Source organism: Mercenaria mercenaria, chromosome 10 (genome assembly GCF_021730395.1).
Source record: "Mercenaria mercenaria strain notata chromosome 10, MADL_Memer_1, whole genome shotgun sequence".
In the NCBI taxonomy this organism is placed as follows: domain Eukaryota; kingdom Metazoa; phylum Mollusca; class Bivalvia; order Venerida; family Veneridae; genus Mercenaria; species Mercenaria mercenaria.
The window spans coordinates 16,361,762-16,380,345 of record NC_069370.1 but is presented as its reverse complement, the minus strand read 5'-3'; the positions used below and the strand labels follow the sequence as shown (position 1 = coordinate 16,380,345).

At 35.0% G+C, this 18,584-nt stretch overlaps 1 protein-coding gene across 1 annotated transcript in view; it reads right to left on the bottom strand.

The window, feature by feature from the left end:
* LOC123559746 (zinc transporter ZIP12-like) overlaps positions 1–18,584 on the bottom strand; it is a 44,394-nt gene that overhangs the window by 4,428 nt on the left and 21,382 nt on the right. The window contains exons 2-13 of the mRNA XM_045351807.2: positions 17,532–17,793; positions 16,602–16,813; positions 15,796–15,907; positions 12,938–13,042; positions 12,267–12,403; positions 9,280–9,460; positions 7,559–7,728; positions 7,149–7,272; positions 2,757–2,809; positions 1,426–1,479; positions 561–645; positions 152–304 (exon numbers count right to left, since the gene is read on the bottom strand). Coding sequence (XP_045207742.1) covers positions 152–304; positions 561–645; positions 1,426–1,479; positions 2,757–2,809; positions 7,149–7,272; positions 7,559–7,728; positions 9,280–9,460; positions 12,267–12,403; positions 12,938–13,042; positions 15,796–15,907; positions 16,602–16,813; positions 17,532–17,793 — 1,648 coding nt within the window. The remainder of the gene's footprint in view (positions 1–151; positions 305–560; positions 646–1,425; positions 1,480–2,756; positions 2,810–7,148; positions 7,273–7,558; positions 7,729–9,279; positions 9,461–12,266; positions 12,404–12,937; positions 13,043–15,795; positions 15,908–16,601; positions 16,814–17,531; positions 17,794–18,584) is intronic.

The following is an 18,584-nucleotide window of genomic DNA, read 5'->3' as shown; positions in this document are numbered from 1 at the left end:
CAGCTTTGATAAAGTACAGTTTGTGAGAAAATTTAAAAGACTCTTTTAGAAACGTTTGTTTTTACGCTGAAATGGACTGACGTCCAAAAGAATATTTAAAATTTACTCCGAGCCCGATATTACGTGCGTTTCCGTATATTTCAGTAGTTACCGAGTTCATGCGGAAGTTCATGACAGAATACTGCTATGGTAGTTGACAAGCCTAGCGCCAAGCTGGACGAGAATGCTGCACCAAGAGCTACACCATCAGCAAAATTGTGCACCGCGTCTCCCATCAACACCATAACAGCAATGCTTGAAGTACCTTTAAATAAATGTAGGTATACATAAATGAGTTTATAGTTTCCTTGCAAAGATGACAAAATAAACAAATGTTATGCTTGAACTATTCAGGTTAAATAAATAAAGTAATGTTTCCCATATATCTTTGGAGGAAATGTTGTAAATATATTCTTGCATAACAACTAGGCCTACATGTAGTTTTTTTCATTGTATCAGGTCAAGTATTAACGGGAAAAAAATAGGCACACAAACGTTCGCTGCTAAAGAATATAACATACGTTTCTTTGATCTTCCTTGGGCGTCTTCTGCATTCTCTTCTGACATTGTATCTACAGTATATTTGTCGGCTTGCGAAATATTTATCTGAAAGTTTATACATACATAAATTAAACCTTAATTGTCCCTATTTGTATTCACTATCGTGAAAAAGAAAATAGTCTGATTGATTTTTTGCTTAAGGTTCATAATGCCTTTGTTTATAAAATGGCTGCTACATTCTTTGATATGAGCATAAAATATACCTTTTTTTGTTTAACGTTTTATTCGATAATTGTATATTTGTTACAGATTTGTCTATATTGATTAAATAGTAGGAAGTATTACTGAATCCATTGTTTTAAATTATCACCCTTTATGATAATTTTACAAGTTCATGTGATTTTTTTAAACTAGTGCTTTTCTATGTTTGTGTGTTTTTAGTTTAGCGCCGTTATTAACAGTATTTCAGTTATGTAACGGCGGGCAGTTAGCCTAACCAGTGTTCCTTGATTCTGTACCAGTACAAACCTGTTCTCCGCAAGCATGGTGTTCCACATGGTTCTGTGAAATTTCAACACTCCTACGCTATTGTAAATGCATCAAAACGAACATATGTAACAGTTTTTTTTTAAAAAAAATGGTGTTTTTTTAAGGCGTTTAACTGTCCGGAAGTGGGGTCCCTTTAGGCAGCCTTTTTCCGGAATTCAATGTTTATATCAGTATACTGACACTTGTTTCGTAGAGTATTATACATGTTTTACATGCTGTTCAATTTTCGTGTGAAACAACTCTTTAAATTCTTTCTATGATTTGGTGTTATTTGATTATTTTCTCTCAAAACGTAATGCTAAGCGTTAACAAACACACAAAAGTAACTTGTAGTACCTTCTCCTCGTGTATCTGTTCATCCGTCATATTCCGTCCGTGACTGTGAACATTCTGAAACAATTAAGAAATTAGAGATTTTCTGAACTCTATATATCTTTTCTTAAAAAAACCTTTTTAAGGAAACACTACAAGGCTTCATACAAGCAGACACAGGTAATTCAATTTAGGTTGCTACAAGAATATATAAGAATCACTTTACTACTTGGCAGGAACAGCATATGACGCAGAAATATAATAGGGTTATTATAATATTAGCTCGATCTGGGATGCTGTAGTCGACTCGAGTGGATTTTGCCATGTCAACAGATCTCACGAGAGTGTGAATTTCATGAGAGTCGGATCTATAGCTTCGGTTATAATGACCCTTTTATTATATACCTCCACCTTTTTGTTTGTTGTTTTGTTATCGAACGAAATTTTCAATGTTTATCGATGCTAAAATAGAACTGAGTGAATTTTTTATGTGCGCTATTTATAATCAAAGCCTTGAGATGTCTGGTGGTTGCGGGTTTTGCTAGAGTTATTTTCATTTTAAATGCCAATCTATAAGTATACATGTATAAGAAACAAATACTAGTGTGCCTCATATCCAAGATAAACTCTGCCTGAACTTACATGAACATCTGGAAGTCAGTGATGTAACCATGGACTGGAATACCTAATCATTGACAGATCATATATAATCTAAATGGCCAGTGTGAATGGATAGAGGATGAATAAGAACTGCTTGATCATTGATAATTCATCCGCATTGTTCATGAATGGGACTACTTTGTGTGGCACATGAACAAATTCCTTTGGATGTGATTTGGAATCAAATAAAGATGCTACATGATTGTCAGAATTACACTTAACTTTGGTAGCGGGATAAACCCGCAACCAAAAATGTGTCAGGTCATGCATAATAAATGGAAGTAGTCCGGCAACATACAATACAAAAGGTACAATACGGACTTTTTTCTGTCTGTTTATATTTACTTTTTTTTAAATATAAGCCGAATTTTTTGACAGAATTTGACAGAAACAACCTATATAAATTTTGCCAGTCAGAATTACGGCTTGTATGTCACACGGAACCATTTTGGTTTACCTGGTACAAAGAAGGGCTATAATCGAGACATTTTAAATTGTTCCTTAAAACCGAAAATTCGTTATAACCGTGCTCACTATAACGTACAACAATTTACACGCAACATTCGTCAAAAAGTAACATTGTAAGAGCATATGGGACTTTTATCTTCGTTGTAAGAATAAAACTGCCAGGGTTTAGTGGCTGATTTCTGCCTTTTCATTCTGGCGTGTGGCGTTATTGTAAGGAGACAACTCACCTGTCTTCGTACCAGTATCAAGATCTTTTCAAACAGGTAGAAGAAATATAAACCTGTAAAGAAACAGAAACATCAAAGTAGGGTATCCGAAATGACAGGTCTTCATCAAGTCTTTGGCTTCATTTCTGCATCAGATTCTTGCATATTTAACCTGTAGCGTGCTTGCAGCAAGTGGTTCTGTCTTTGCGACCAGTGCAGCACTATTCACTATTCAGTCTGTAAATTTTCAGTGATCACCCATTTGAATAATAAGTGGTACTACCCAAAGTGAATGATGGACCATAGTCCACGGCCATTCGTAATCCCGCTCAAAAGTAGTTGAGAAATATAGCCACATATACCAAATTGTTCCTTGGTCCAAGACAAAAAATAATATGTATGTATCTCTTTTGGGGACCGCGACTGGATCCGGAAATGACGTCATCAATATGGCGACCGTTTACGAAAATAATACTGCTGAATAATGATTGAAAATGCTAGTAAAATTGCTTATAATATCGGATATGATGTTATTAAACAACCCAATTGGGCATTTCAAATATATTATATTTGCACTTTCTCAGTAGAAAGTATATTTAAGTTATTTTAATTGTTTTTATACCCCACCCACCTAATTTACAATGCTTTTTACATGTCGCTTCTACTTCTTGAAATAAAATATTTTCGACTAATCTTATGGCGTTGAATCCGAAATAAGATTATCTCCAAACGGTACAAGAAATATAACATACAATAAAGGAAAATACGTTATTAATATCTGGTTTTAATCAGTACCTAGAAGGAAAGGATTTTGTCAAAAATGCAATACAAATCAATGTCGGCACAAGTAATTGTCTATGCTTTTATTATTAGAACATGTGCCTATTACATGCATTGTTTGCAATTTTATTTAAACACGATTTAAGTACAATATCAAGACGACTATGCCGGTGGAAATTTAACAGATATTTGTTAAAGTTAGATTCATAATGAGTCGACTCAATTACTGAGAATTACTGGTTAATCATATGCATTCAAACTTGACATCAACACTGAAAGCGTTTTACTTAATTCGTCTTCAGCTCCGCGATAACAAAAGTATCAATAAACAATATTATTTATTCATTTAAACATTTATTATGGGCTTTCCGTAATTATGTTTAGCTAATTGCAGGAGGAGGGGCATCAGGGGCAGGGGATAATCACTTCATTTTCTTTCTTTCATCATTCTTTCTCTGAAACTGAAAATATTTCTTAACAGATCCCATTTGTGATAAACTCTGATTCATGTTAATGCAACGCATATTTGAACCGTAAAACTTTGCAGCAATGCATGTATATGTTAGAACATGATAAATACCTGAACGAAGTAAAGCCAAAAGACAGAAAGCTTAAAACTTAAAATAAAGGAACGTAGTGCGGCAAAGCCTTGGAACGGTCAGTTGCAAAACAATGCTGGTGTGCTTAAACAGTAGTTTGGCAATAATGCTCACACTCTATATCTCCATCATATTCCAATGTTATAGAACATTATACGTTAACTTAATCCCCCGACTGCTGAGTGTCTTACTCACGCAAGGGAAACTGAGGACACGCTATTAATTGAAACACAAAAATGATCGAATAAATATCTACATTAAATATGTAAATAGCCTCTGGTCCTTTAGTATTATGAAGTTCGTTAAATATCATTATAATATAATTCAGCTTAAGCTGGTGCTAAAGGGCATTAGATTTTTTTCACCTTTCTAAACCTCTCAGGAACAAATTTAGTCAAACCAAGTCTTCTATTATCTTGATTATTTGCGTTCTATACTTTCAAGGGATCTTCTTAAAGCTTTTAACAAATCATTTGCGCATGTTCTCCATGCCGTTACAGAAAGCAGAATACCAGCAGAACATTATTAAGGATCCGAAAAATCAGGAAAGTAGAAAAATATCAAAGCAGTTCAGTCCCAATGGCCTTTAATAACCACCAGTCATGGCGTGGTCCACCTCTTTCGTTGGTCACGATCAAAGAGGAAAATGTAGCATCCAGCTGACACACTTAGTAATAGAAGTGTTTTTAAATTGCTATTAAGCTTTAAAAAAATAATAATAACCCACACAAGTCTGAATCACAATCGTAAAATTGTAAAATTTAGTAGAATATTCTTGCACTTGATAATAGCAGTATATCTGCAAAAGGACACATTGATAACGTTCACCGAATTCTTGAAAGTCGCTCTTGCAAATATATGAAGATTATATAAAAGTTAAGGAAAGTGTATTTATTAAACGTCGCATATAACCGACAAACAACATGACCTACGGCTGACTGTGACAAACTGCGTATCTAGTAACAAATAGTTATCTAAGCTGATATATTACAGAAGATTGTATGGGGAACATCCCCATCTGAATAGAGAAAAACTCCAGTAAATAAACTTGAAAGTGTAAATCAATTTAAGATATGGAGATATATCAATCCCAAGCGATGCAGTATTGTAGTCTTTGAATTGTTAGTTTCATTTAATAACTACACCTCTCTGACATAAAAAATGTCAACTATTCGAGCAACAACTGATTGTTTGTATTTGAAAACGTCATCAAGAATGCGTAAATTGTTTTTCATATAGTAGCCACACATAACTGTGTGTAACGTTTTCTAAATCATACGACAAGCTAGGCAGAAGTAGTTCTCATGGATTACTTATCATCTCTCGAAAAACTGCATTCCCTTACCGGACATCGTTTAATAAGGAGATGCTTTGACAAACTGCCTCACAGGTTCACATGGAAATTATTTTTAGCAATGTTACAGGCAGGAAAAGGCTTAACTGAAATTAAATACACAAGAAAAGGCGTTTAATTACAGCAGTTTGTTATTCATTGGATTATTTGGTAAATAGGTATAAAGAGTAAAGGAATCATATGAAACGACGGAACAGCACACCCTGTAATTGCTGGATTTTAATTTTTCTGGGAATGTATTTTTCAGAATCTGCATATACTGTGTCGCAATATATTTTTTTCCACATGAGGTATATATCAGTTCGACATGAAGTTATACGATTTAATAAATTAGAAATAGTACATGTAGATCTATTAGAGATTAAATTGTCTATGAAACGAACATAATCTAATTGTATATATAATTAAGGAATCAAAAATAGTATTGCTGATCATATATGCGAGCTTTGTTTGAAAATACAAATGAAGGGAAGCGATTAGTGACCAAATCTTGTTCATTGAAAGGACTAAATGTGTAGTTTTTTTAGTATTTTAAATTTTCTTCTGTAAAACGTAAATATACTGTACCGCTAAACGACGATGACATCATAGACCACTAGTATGCTGGACTAAAACATTCTTAGAGAAATCTTCTGATGATTCCTTTCGTAGATGTCTTTAACTTAGTTTTAATTGATTGGATTATCAATTTCAATAGGAGAGTTTGTATTACAAAGTAGTTTACAACAAGCTGTAAATGCATTAGAAAAAGCATTCTTAAAATTGTAACATATATTTTTTCTATTGATTTTGAGTTCTGACAAAAGTGTCGGGGCATTAAGCTGATCTGACACATTCATACAGATAACAAGGGTATATAGATACATATAATTATGCTTATCGACTATTGTTGTGATAGATTATCAGACTATTACTATTTTAAATCGAACAAACTGTGCCATTAAATAGACATTTGCTCACTTAATATCGTAATTCAGTCGTTTTCGTCATTTTTTATATATATATTGACTTTTTATTCATTTTAAGCATAATGAATTCCATCCGTTTCCCTTAAAGTATTTTATCTGCTAGAATAAACATTACCTTCACTAAATATATCAATTTTGCAATCATAACATAGTTTTCAAAGACGTTGTCACCTGTATTTATTCAGCAGCTTACGATTTTTTATTTTCTCTTAAGCCGCCATATTTATGACGTCATAACTTTTTCCAGTCGCGTGGCTGGAAAGAGATACATGGGAAATTACAATAACTCACTTCAATCTACAATGTGGTACAGGACTCTATATTTCTCAATATTTTTTCTCACGGCGGCCCATATTCCAACAATTTGACATGAACTACCAGGTCATTTTAGAAATTTAGCAGGGTGCATGTTAAGGAGCTGTCATTTTCCATCTAGGCTTCCATAAAATATATTCCATATAACACAGTATAACAATTCTTTCTTGGAATTTACTCATAAGAAATAGTGTCTCACAGAACACATATAGTCAAATACTTTGACAAACAAAAGAACTGCTGAAAATTTGTTGAAAATTGGAGATTTTCTTTAAGACGATACGTTAATGCAGCCGGAAGTACTTTGAACCCTATGATTCCTTTTTCCGTTCTATGGATAACAAAGATTCAATCGATAAAAAGAGTACTGCACAAGAATGACACAAGTTGGCCTTACCAGCACAAGCCACAAGGGAAAACCAGACATACTCTTCCACCACTATGTCCCCTTCCCCGTGACCATGATCCTCTCCTCCATTACCGTGGTCATCTGTCTCAGAATGACCATGAATACCAAGCGCCTGAAATGTAATATATTACACGGGTATAGACTGGGCAACCAAATATTCTTCCAGGATGGGGATTTTAATGTTGCACTCTTAGTTGGGTAGAAATTTCCAGTACCCGGACCGGGATGCGAATCCGTGCGAACCCGAATCTCTGGATTCACAGTTAGGCGTGTTACCACTAGAGACCATAGGACCCCCAAGCATTTAATACATTTCGAGTTGCGTTTAGTTTAGCTTGCAGTAAGTTTATTTACTGAGTTACATTTTCGATAAAAGTAAACTTCTGTATATTTCATACCATTGGCAGGAGATGTATCATGGCGTCTGTGAAGAGTGTGCCGACGGCAAGCCCAAGAAACAACGCCATGATGATATCATAAGCTTTATCGCTGCTAAATTTGACGACGAAAGCTCCTACCACAGAACATAAACACACTATGATTGTTGCCAGGCTTCCGTATCCGTACCCTGAAAAGATAACCATACTTTTGTACTCCTCCCACAACCATTTTGGTTGTTGAGGCTTAGATTTAACCTTGTCCGTCCGTCCGTCCGAACTAATGTCGTGCATATCTCAAGAAGTCTTTGACCTAGAGACATCAATAGTGGTTTCTTTAAGACTGAACTAAGTAAGACCAGAGTTAAGGCCCTTCTGTCATAAATCTGTATATATAGGGCCTAAATTTTTGTCGCAAGTATCTCAAAAAGTATAAGACCAAGAGTTACGAAACATTAATAGAACTGTTACTTAGAAAGTGAACGTGTGCACCTGGGGTGTATTGTTAAGGAAAATCACTCAGTCAGACCAGACTTACGGTCCATGACTTAGTCAAGAAATGCATAAAATGATAATAATAAAATATATATATATTCAGGTTTAGTTTATAAGAAAGTTAGAATTACAGCTTAAATATAAATCGCTTTTAAAGCATTTTAATTTTTCAAATATTAGCAAGAAAATAGGGGGTTTAAAACTCATTACGCATCTTCGTAAACGTAATGTTTTCTTTTGCTGACTCGAAGACATGTAAGGCTGCTTTTTAGAATTACTTTTCTGAAATATTATTTGTTCTTATGGAGGGGTTTTGCTGTAAAGTTATCAATATAACGCCGAATGGTTATACAAAACTTATTGCGACAATCTGTGATACCCTGAAATCCCGAAAATAAGCCGGTTTTGAAAATAAGCCGGTCTCGAAAATAAGCCACCATTTCACTGCAGGCAAAAAGGGTTCATAAATACGCCGCACTCAAACATACGCCGTCCAGTTTTTTTGGTATTAGTAATAGTATCAATGACTCTGTTAAGACACCATGTGAGATAGCAAAAGTTACCCACGTGTACATAGCAGATTTATTTCCACACGTAATAGCAATAAATCATACTTCGGAATAAAGACACCTAAAACAATATAAGTTGTGCTGATATTTAAAACCATGGACAAATTAAAACTTTAAAAGCCAAAAAAAAAAAAAAAAAAAAAAAAAAAAGAAAAAAAAATCCTGTCTCAAACACTTCTTGTCACGTCTGTAATTCTACTTATTAAAGTGACCGGTCTTTATAACACAATGCAGTTTTTATCACCTATTGTGTAAGTTATTTATACCCGTTGGCCGATTAAATCATAGGTGTATTTGTTTGTTAGGCCAGACAAAACTATTTAATGGGTAATTATCTGTTAGCATTGGATAATTTTTATTAAGAACTTGTAATAAATTGTAACAAACTGGTATGTCAGAAGTATATAGAAGTATAGGTAGATGTTTTGACTAAAAAGCAAACTTATGAAATCCATATCTTCAGTCTTTCAGTACTTGAAAATACGCCGATTTTTAAATAGTTACTGAATATATGAACTCAAAAGTTCGCCGGACTCAAGAATAAGCCGGTCTCGATAATAAGCCACCAAATCCTTACGAAAATTTAAAATAAGCCGCGGCTTATTTTCGGAATTTCAGGGTATATGAAAAACTGGTAGTTGCTGTCTGAATAGAATTTTTGAATGCTTTAAGACTTACTCTCGAGTTTTGATGGTTGCGCCCCCTGTTGTTTAGACTCTTGCTCGCTCTGTACACAGACGCCTGCAAGCTTTTGTTGTATAAGAGCAGGACACATGACGTTAAATTTCTCTTCTGGAATGTTGCTGTCATGTCCATGGAAAATTGCCAGCAGTTGTTCATCTGTATAACACACGTTCTCCTGAAATTCAGATACCGGACTGCTGACTAACTAATTGATCTCTATAACAGGTACAAGAAGCGATCCTAAATGTTTTCCTATTATACATGTAGATAACAGCATTTTATATAGCAGCCGCGAAAAAAAAAGAATATTAAACAAAAACAGCACTTATCAGAAGTACTATCTGCAGTAAATGGCTAATAAGGAAGCTTCTGTCCCCCGTTGAAGAATATTCTTAAAAATGTTGTCACGTGCTGTGATTCATATGTTGTTTTTTTTTATTTTCAACATATTTTCGTTTGTTTGTCTTGGGTTTAACGCCGTTTCTCAACAGTATTTCAGTTATGTAACGGCGGGACATATTTCCGTAATCATTGACGTGACAGGAAAGTCGGGTATTTTAGAAAATTGCTCTAATGATAATCATGACAGAAAAAAAGCACGATTAACTGTTATGAACATAAATTCACAAAATCTCGGATGCTTGATGAGAAATAGAATCCAGAAGTAAATGAATCGGAAACGATGAGCCTTTCCCTCATACGGTAGTCGTTACATCAAAGACATATGAAATATATAATTTCTCTTGTTCATTCAATGTAATGGTGTGTTCTAAAAGTTTGTCTTCATATAGGCGTAGCCAGGATTCTCCGGATGGGAATGCAAATACAAGCCATGAAAGGGCGAGTGCGCGCTTGGTGCTGGAAGGGGATTTTCCTTCTGTAGATGGGGTTATGGGGTCCTCCCCCTGAATTGTTTAATATCTAGAATGTATTTCGTGTAATTCAACGTACATCTGAGAACTTACCGGATACAGAGTTTGACTCGATTTGGAAATCTTTAACAGAATTGTAAAAATTACACAAATTTTAATGTTTCCCAGACTCCATCTTTACTGAATATGGTTCCGTCATGAGAAATCACTAACGCTTGCAAACATTCTCAGCTTTGATAAAAATCACTTTTGAACACAAATAATTAATACATGTATATTTGAAAAATAATCGTTTAGGTTGTCAATATTTTAAACATCGTGAAATAGACAAGACACTATTTACCGCTACCATATCCATTATTTCATTGTTTTTCAAAAACTGACGTTTTTCCACGCTGCATTATTATTGTAATTGTAATTGATGTTGTTGTTGTTATTATTATTATTATTATTATTATTATTATTATTATTATTGTTGTTGTTGTTGTTGTTGTTGTTGTAAATAAGTCGTTTTTGTTCTAATCTATTTTGATGTACAATGCAGGGAAGGAAATGGTTCGAGAATGTAGGCATCGGGAACATTCGTCCTATGTATCATCTAGAAACATATCTGGCATACGTTTACCGGCATCTCCGTGGCCGAGTGTTTGATGTTGCTTATTTTGACTCACTTGCCCCACGCCGCTGTGGGGTCAAAACTTCTGTTGAAATGTTTCAAATTCTTTCATTAAATCTCTATAACGTAAAATTGTGTTTGTTGTATATAATATGCGAGACAAACACTGTTTCGTTTTACTTACAGTCTTTAATGTATGTATAACGTATAAACATAATGGGATACAGCTGTTATGCTTTAACATTATTAACCTACGCTTCAAGGTGTGTGGTTTCATGTGTCTTTTATACATGATATATACCATATTTCTCCTCTTTTTTTAAGGTGAATTAGATAAGTCCTAAGTTTTGCTTTTATCTTGTGGAGTAAACTGTAATGTCACACTATATTTAAGATTAACCACAGAGCTGTAAAAATAATATATTTTCTTTGGATTAACGCATCAAGTAATTGTATTTTATCTTTGGGAGGAACCTGTAATGTCATATTGTTTCTACATAATCACACTTTAAACAAAACCATATCTGTGTGGAGGTTTTCTTTCGTAAAAGGAATCTCCTTTCAGTATCAGTATTATATCCTGTTCTTTTTATTGCTAATTCCCAGGTTTCTACGTATATGATCGGTATTTGTGTGACACGCGGCGTTTTCGGACTTTCTGGACTGTAAGCAGTATAATTTTGCGGTAATGAATGATCGCGGTTCAGTCATTTCAGTTTTCTACAACTGATTCGCATATCTCGGCCGCAGTCTTTTATATCCTACATTTATTGTGTACACGAGTGGGCCGTATCATGAGAAGTCATAGTATTAGCTATCCATATTGCCCTTATCCCGGTAGCCACGCATTAACTCATTTTCGACGATTTCGAAATCACGCAATTTTCCGTCATCAGAAAATGAAGATATGCTAATCAGACACATATCGTTTTGTTTCAGGTTTGACAAGATCTAGCCTACATCTCACATTTCTACACAGAGAGACGTGTGGTGTGTTACCTCACCGTAACAAAATCAATTACGTTTCTGATTTAGGCTAAATCTTGCGTTTCGATTTTACTACTGACCAGCAAGCAAGTGTTCTATTACATGCCATCAGAAATAGATTTCAGTTATTTTTCAAGTTTTTACTTAAGCACAACAAAACTTGGTGTTGAACATTAAACCGATCATTACAGACATTTATCAGTCATAACTTAGACACTCAAATTAATTTAAAATTACAAATATTTCATGATTTAATGAAGTAGTTATATTTCTGAATTATGATTTCAATAAAATCTTTAATGTGAATACCAGTTCACAGGTTCTTTTGAAGTCATGAATAACTTATGCTCAGTCTGGCATTTAATGTCAGGTGATTTGATATGAAATACGTAGGTATTACATTTGAGCTTCCTCTTTAGAGTTTTTTTTTGTAATTCATTTTGCAAAACAATATAATCTGCGCCACTGCATTACTAATTGTTGGATTACTAGTAAAATAGGTATACCCATGATGTTTTAAAGTCCATATCGGCCTCTTCAACGCTTCTTTTTCTTCTATGGTCATGGCCATGGTCATCATCCGTTGTCTCTACTGGCGCATGCGCATCTCCTATCTGAAGAGCATCCATCACCTTCGTAAAACCTGAAAAAGATGTCAATTAAGTTAGCAACATTTTTTCTTTACTTTTTATAAATAATACAGAAGTGCAGGCAAAATTGATGGCTAATTAATTTAATTTTAGCTATTTTCTTATACGTGACAAGTATAAACGGTCTCTTAAATTACATAGAACGGTTTCTTTCCACGGAAATTAGGCTTTTACATGAGTATACTTATCAAAAAAGATCATCCATGTTTACCGAACGACTTATTATGCCTTACCGTAGCACAAACTGGAAACGTAGATGTGTATGTTTTGCCAGACTGGCATACTGATCTGATTCACGACATTTTCTTTATTTTCAAGGCATGATCGGCAACCACTTCTGTCAGACTAATATGTTTCTACTTTGAAAATATGTGAATCAATTTTACAGACGAACCTCGGTACATATAAAATGTGTCCTAATTATAAATTTTTATAGAAGTTAATAAAATTGCAATTATAGATTTGTCGCTTGAAATTCGTACATTTTTCTCGGAGACAACGTTTCACAAATGCACCGATAAACTCACCTTTTGTGCCAAGGGTGTTGTTTTTATTGCCATATATATGAACAAGTTCTTTGAAAAAGAAATCCTCTCTCGGTAACGCTCTACAGTCACGTGATATTTCGGCTCCTGAAAAGGGTACACATTATTTCATTTATCAAAATAGAGGGTTTTAAGGTATTAGTCCCCTAATAGTAATGTTTAAAAAATGACATTTGCTTGGTATATTCTTACAGTTGACCATGCTTCGTACTGTGTTGCAAATTTTTAAAAACTTTTACCGTGCCGTTTTTTATAAATTTTGTATAATTCATCATACTTCCTCAAGCTCAAGTAGAGACAAATTGCAAAGTGATGGCCTTTCCAAAACGTTTGCAGAGAATTCATTATACCATGTTTTTTTTCTATAAAAGAAACATCAAACTATTGGTAAACAATTATAAAACTAAAATAAAACTGTCAGTATCATTTTTTTCTAGGGTGCCTCAAGTAAACGGATTTAATGAGACAGAATTCTAACTCCCGCCCCCCCCCCGCCTCCCACCCCCACAACATTGAAAAATTAAGGTCGAATCCTGCGTGTCTGTTTTGAATTTTGATCGCTTCATTAAAAAAAAACCTTGAGCAGAAGTAAAACCTACCTGCATTTCTTCCACAATATGTATCTAAAGGTTGAAGTTTTACCGCATGTATTTTTAAAGATGTATATTTCTACCCCTTCTGTTTCAGAGGTAAATTCACTTTGAACAGCAAGAATTCGCTTATAAAATGAATTGTTTCCACTTTTGTACAATAAATCAATAATAAGTCTCGAAAGAAGTAAAAACTTACTAGAAAAAAAGGAAAATAAGGTAGTAAAAAAATTTGGTCCCAGTGGGGTTTAAACCTACCCCCCCCCCCTCAACCCCACTGAAAATTGCAGTCAAAGTATGTTTATGGTAGGAATTGAATACTCTTCAAAAAGGAGGAACTCTATTATGGACCTAACACCCTAAACAAGAGGGTCATTGACCCTAAAGCGCTCACCGGTACAAGGCGTCAAGCGCATTTCTATAACGTAATGGTACAAGTACAGAGTTAGAATTCTTCTGTGTTAGCCAATATTATATACATGTCACACACAGTTTTGAACCAATAGCCGCCAACAGGCTGTTCCAAGGCATTCATCTTTCAAAAAAGGGTGGTGTGCACTAACTGCCCACATGTGGGAAAACCTTTAATGGATATAACAATTACTACCAGAGGTTGAACAGCATTAGGGTTCTATCAAAATGTCTACTATGAGGTTGTATGTCTTAGTCTATTTCCTGTGCCCAGGTTAATAACATCTTGGTACTCAAATTTAGACCCAAAACATGTATCAGAGGCCACAAGTTCAACCTATATTTTAAAATTTTCCACGTGGAGAACCCCCTCACCCCACCCACTTAGGGGTTCAACAGCAATGAGGGACTGGTTCTACCAGAATGATGTATGCCTATGCAGTGAGGTTGTTATATGCGTTAGTCTCTTCCTGTATGAAATCTATCAATCCAAACTACACTAGATACCACCATGTCATACTTACATTTTAAAATTTTCTAGGGACCCCTTTATGGAATGGAAGTGTCTAGCCGTCCGGTAACCGGACGCCTAGCCTGCGTTCTAGCCGTCCGGTAATTGATTTCTTAATGAATAAGTAATGATTTTATATAGTTTTAAATGTTATTTACTTAATATATCAATACTTATCTGATTTGTTCAGTCGATAAAACGAATGAGATCGTGTTTGTATACAAATCCGTTGATATTCTATTTATATTTTATGGAATGGAGTACACCCTCCCGTACTTACCCCCACTTTAGGTGTCCACTTTGACAATTACAGAGTGCTGTTGTTACAGCTGATTGGCCTTGGATGTGGTTTTGGCATATTTGTAATATATAACACAAATATAGTGATTATTTGCATTAAAATATACTTTAATTTTATTAAGATTTTCAACGTAAAATTGCTATATTTTACCCCAAAATTGGCTAAAACTCCAATATTTAGGGCTAAAAATTCCTCTAGTATCTTAATCAAAATCTGGTTGACAGCCTTATATTGACAATCCTTCTTTTTGCCACAAACCGCACAATCATTTTACCGAACATTTTTATTCACTTGTGCTTTGAAACAATTCTGTAAACACGGGCCCTATTTTGGTAATGTATACATGCAACTGTTATTTTGATACTGAATAAACGTAAACAAAAAGCGAAAGGAGTGCTGGACGAAATTGGTGGTTCTTGACAAAACAAACATTTGATAATGCTGCTTTCTTGACAAGCTGCATTTACCAACCTGAAGATCTGTCAGGAAGCTCTTTGAATGTCTCGGTACATTCTGAAATGAACTTTTATTCACCTCTTAGGTAGTTTGGACGTGTTCACAGTACAATGACTACACTTGCATTGAAAAACAAAATGTATTGCACTGTATTGCGGATGAGTCAAAACAACCCTGCCGTATAATTGACGATCTGTCCGCTCTTTAATTGTGATTTTCAATATTATTGCGCAATTCTTCAATATTGCCCATTCACATTCAGTATTATTGCGCAATGCTTCAATATTCCCCATTCACATTCAATATGATTGCCAATATCCTTTACTGACAATTTTATTGCCAGTATTATCGACCGTGGATAGGCCGCTTAAGGCTTTATGCAATAAGTGAGTGAGTGAGTTGGGTTTTACGGCGAATCGACACAAAATGGCCATATATCGCCGATTATGCAATAAGTGGAATAAGTGGAATCTGATTAACACTTCCAATATTTCAAAAAATGTAGAGAAATACATGTCTGACTGCCCCTTTATTTGTTAAGTTTCGGTGTCCTTGAAGTACATGTACTTACCTTTTAGAATATGGTAGACAACAAGTCCAGCAATTTTTCCAATATGATCAAGCGAAACGTTGCCATCTAAGGCCAACCCAAGCTGGTCAAACACAATATCGGCACCCAAACACTATAAAAACAGAAAAAAGAAATAAAGATGTGTTCCTTCTTTTTTAATCAAATTACTGTTGCTACAGCTTACAGATGACCGCATATTCAGGAGTAAAATGACAACAATTTACATGTTGCGAACGACGAAATGTGAATTTATATTTCGGCACTTTTCTCATTTTGGACAAAAAAAATGAGTTAAACCATGATTTTTCGACCCCAACTATCATTTTAGCCATATCAGGGCCAAATTTCTAATGATCTGTTCCGTGTAGCTATCCGTCAGCATTTCCAAGAAATGGTATTGGTATGGACAAACAAAAACTTAAGGCGGTGCTAGAGGGCGTGTTGGATGTTGCACATTCCATTACTTCCCGTGAATAGACTCCATCAAACCGCGTCTGCTACATGCATAACGTTGCTTGGTTGTGTTCTATTCTCAAAAAAAAGAAGATCTTCTCACATATTTTATTCACGCCTAAAACATAGTTATGATAATTACAAAAATAAACAAAACAAAACAACATATACAGATCGCATTTACCATGTTAATTGTAATCGTATCTAATGCATTCTAATTCGTTACAGGCCAAAAGAATGCAATCACTTAAGTTTTTCGTTTAATCTTCGGACACTTCAGGAGTATTTAAGTATTCTGCAATGAATCATGATATAATGGAAAAATGCTTCAAGAATATAGGTATCTGTCTTACTTTTTCTTTAAATATAAGTGTGTTGTCTTGTTTGTGCCCTTCGTCAACCGCAGAAGTTTCAGCTTCCTCGTTATGAGAATGAGGCTCAGCGTCCTCGTTATGAGGCTCAACTTCCTCGTTATGAGAGTGAGGCTCACCGTCCTCGTTATGAGAGTGAGGCTCACCGTCCTCGTTATGAGGCTCAACTTCCTCGTTATGAGAGTGAGGTTCGTCTGGAAAAAAAAAACCCATTAAACTGGATTTGGAGACTAGCCATTGAAACTTGCAATTTAAAATAATTACATTATCAGAAATAACTGATCAGATATTGCACTTTTGAGACTATTTTGTAAACAAGAACGCAAACGACCTTCCTTTATATAAGCTCTATTCATGGCATATGTTTTGACATTAAATCGGTAAATATTAATAAGTCGTTCATTTTCTCGGTTCATGATACTTGATTATATTTTTGATAAATATAGTTTATACTGGCGGAAGTATAATAACGGTACGATTAATTGTTACTTTTTGTCTATATCTGTCTGCGCTATGTTTTTGGTCGTAACTGGGTAAGCAGATATTTTGTTTTTAGTTTGTGAAATATAATTATTGATATCTACAGATAGATTCAAAACGATAAACTGCTTATCTTTCAAAATGAAATAAAGATACAATGTAATATGAAACTTATACTGAATATGTGCAAAAATTACTGTAAAATGTTTGTTTTGGTAATGTTTTCAAAAGCGTCCCAGACGCGTAAACGCTGTTTTTAACCTTTAAACAACACAGTGTTGTATCATATACGGGAGCTTTGCATAATCCATTTGTTATTTATTTTTTATCAAACCATGAACCCCGCTCTCCACACCTCCCCCTCCCCCAAATATTAATAAGACGTCATTTTACTCCGAAATGTGAACAGGTCACTTTAAAAAATGCTGTTACCAAGGACAATAAGTTCCAGTGATTGTTGTATTGCCACAAGCTGTAACCCTCCAGTACCATTGTCGCCAGTGAAACTGTTCTTTAGGGCGTTTTTATAGGCTTCAAACCCGTCTTCTCTGAGGATAATTTCACTGTGACAGGATTCATTAAAACCGACAGCAATTTCTAGCAGAATCACCGAGATCTTTTCGAATGTCTCTTTCGTAATGTTTGTTATATTTCCTTCGTTGAGACTTGCAAGAACACTGGAAACATGTATGCACTGAAAAATGAAACATTATATTTAAATGTAAATAAACTTATTTCTCACATCAACTTGTATTAACTATATACGCCATTGAAGGTTATGAAACCAAATTTGGAGTCCAGTGCCAACATGTGCTGCATCAGACTGGATGATTTAGTACTTGAGCCGCGTCATGAGAAAACCAACATAGTGGCTTTGCGACCAGCATGGATCCAGACCAGCCTGCGCATCCGCGCAGTCTGGTCAGGATCCATGCTGTTCGCTAACGGTTTCTGTAATTGCTATAGGCTTTGAAAGCGAACAGCCTGGATCCTGACCAGACTGCGCGGATGCGCAGGCTAGTCTGGATCCTTGCTGGTCGCAAAGCCACTATGTTGATTTTCTCGTGGCACAGCTCACTTCATATTAAAATATTTGATAAAAAAATAAAGCCTTTCATCAGGCATTCAAACGATATCGTCAGAAGTCATGGATTAACGTACTTTATCCGGAAAGCCTGGAATAATCTGGGTGCCGGATGCGGAGTTGTAGGCTTTTTCTCGCGTATGTCAGCAAAAATGGAAGTTCCCCAAATGTTTCCATGGGGTCCATTTTTTTTTAAATCTTGCTGCAAGAAATTATGTGCGGTACATTATTGTTTATTGACTTAATTTTCTCACTGTATCAAGTCTTTGATTTCAGACATACGGAGAAACCTTTTAAGTTGCATGCATTACAGGGTCATTAGACTTGCCGACTGTGCATTGGGTAAATATGTCATGGCCACAAGCCAAAGCTATATTGATCCTAACAGATATTGATCTTCC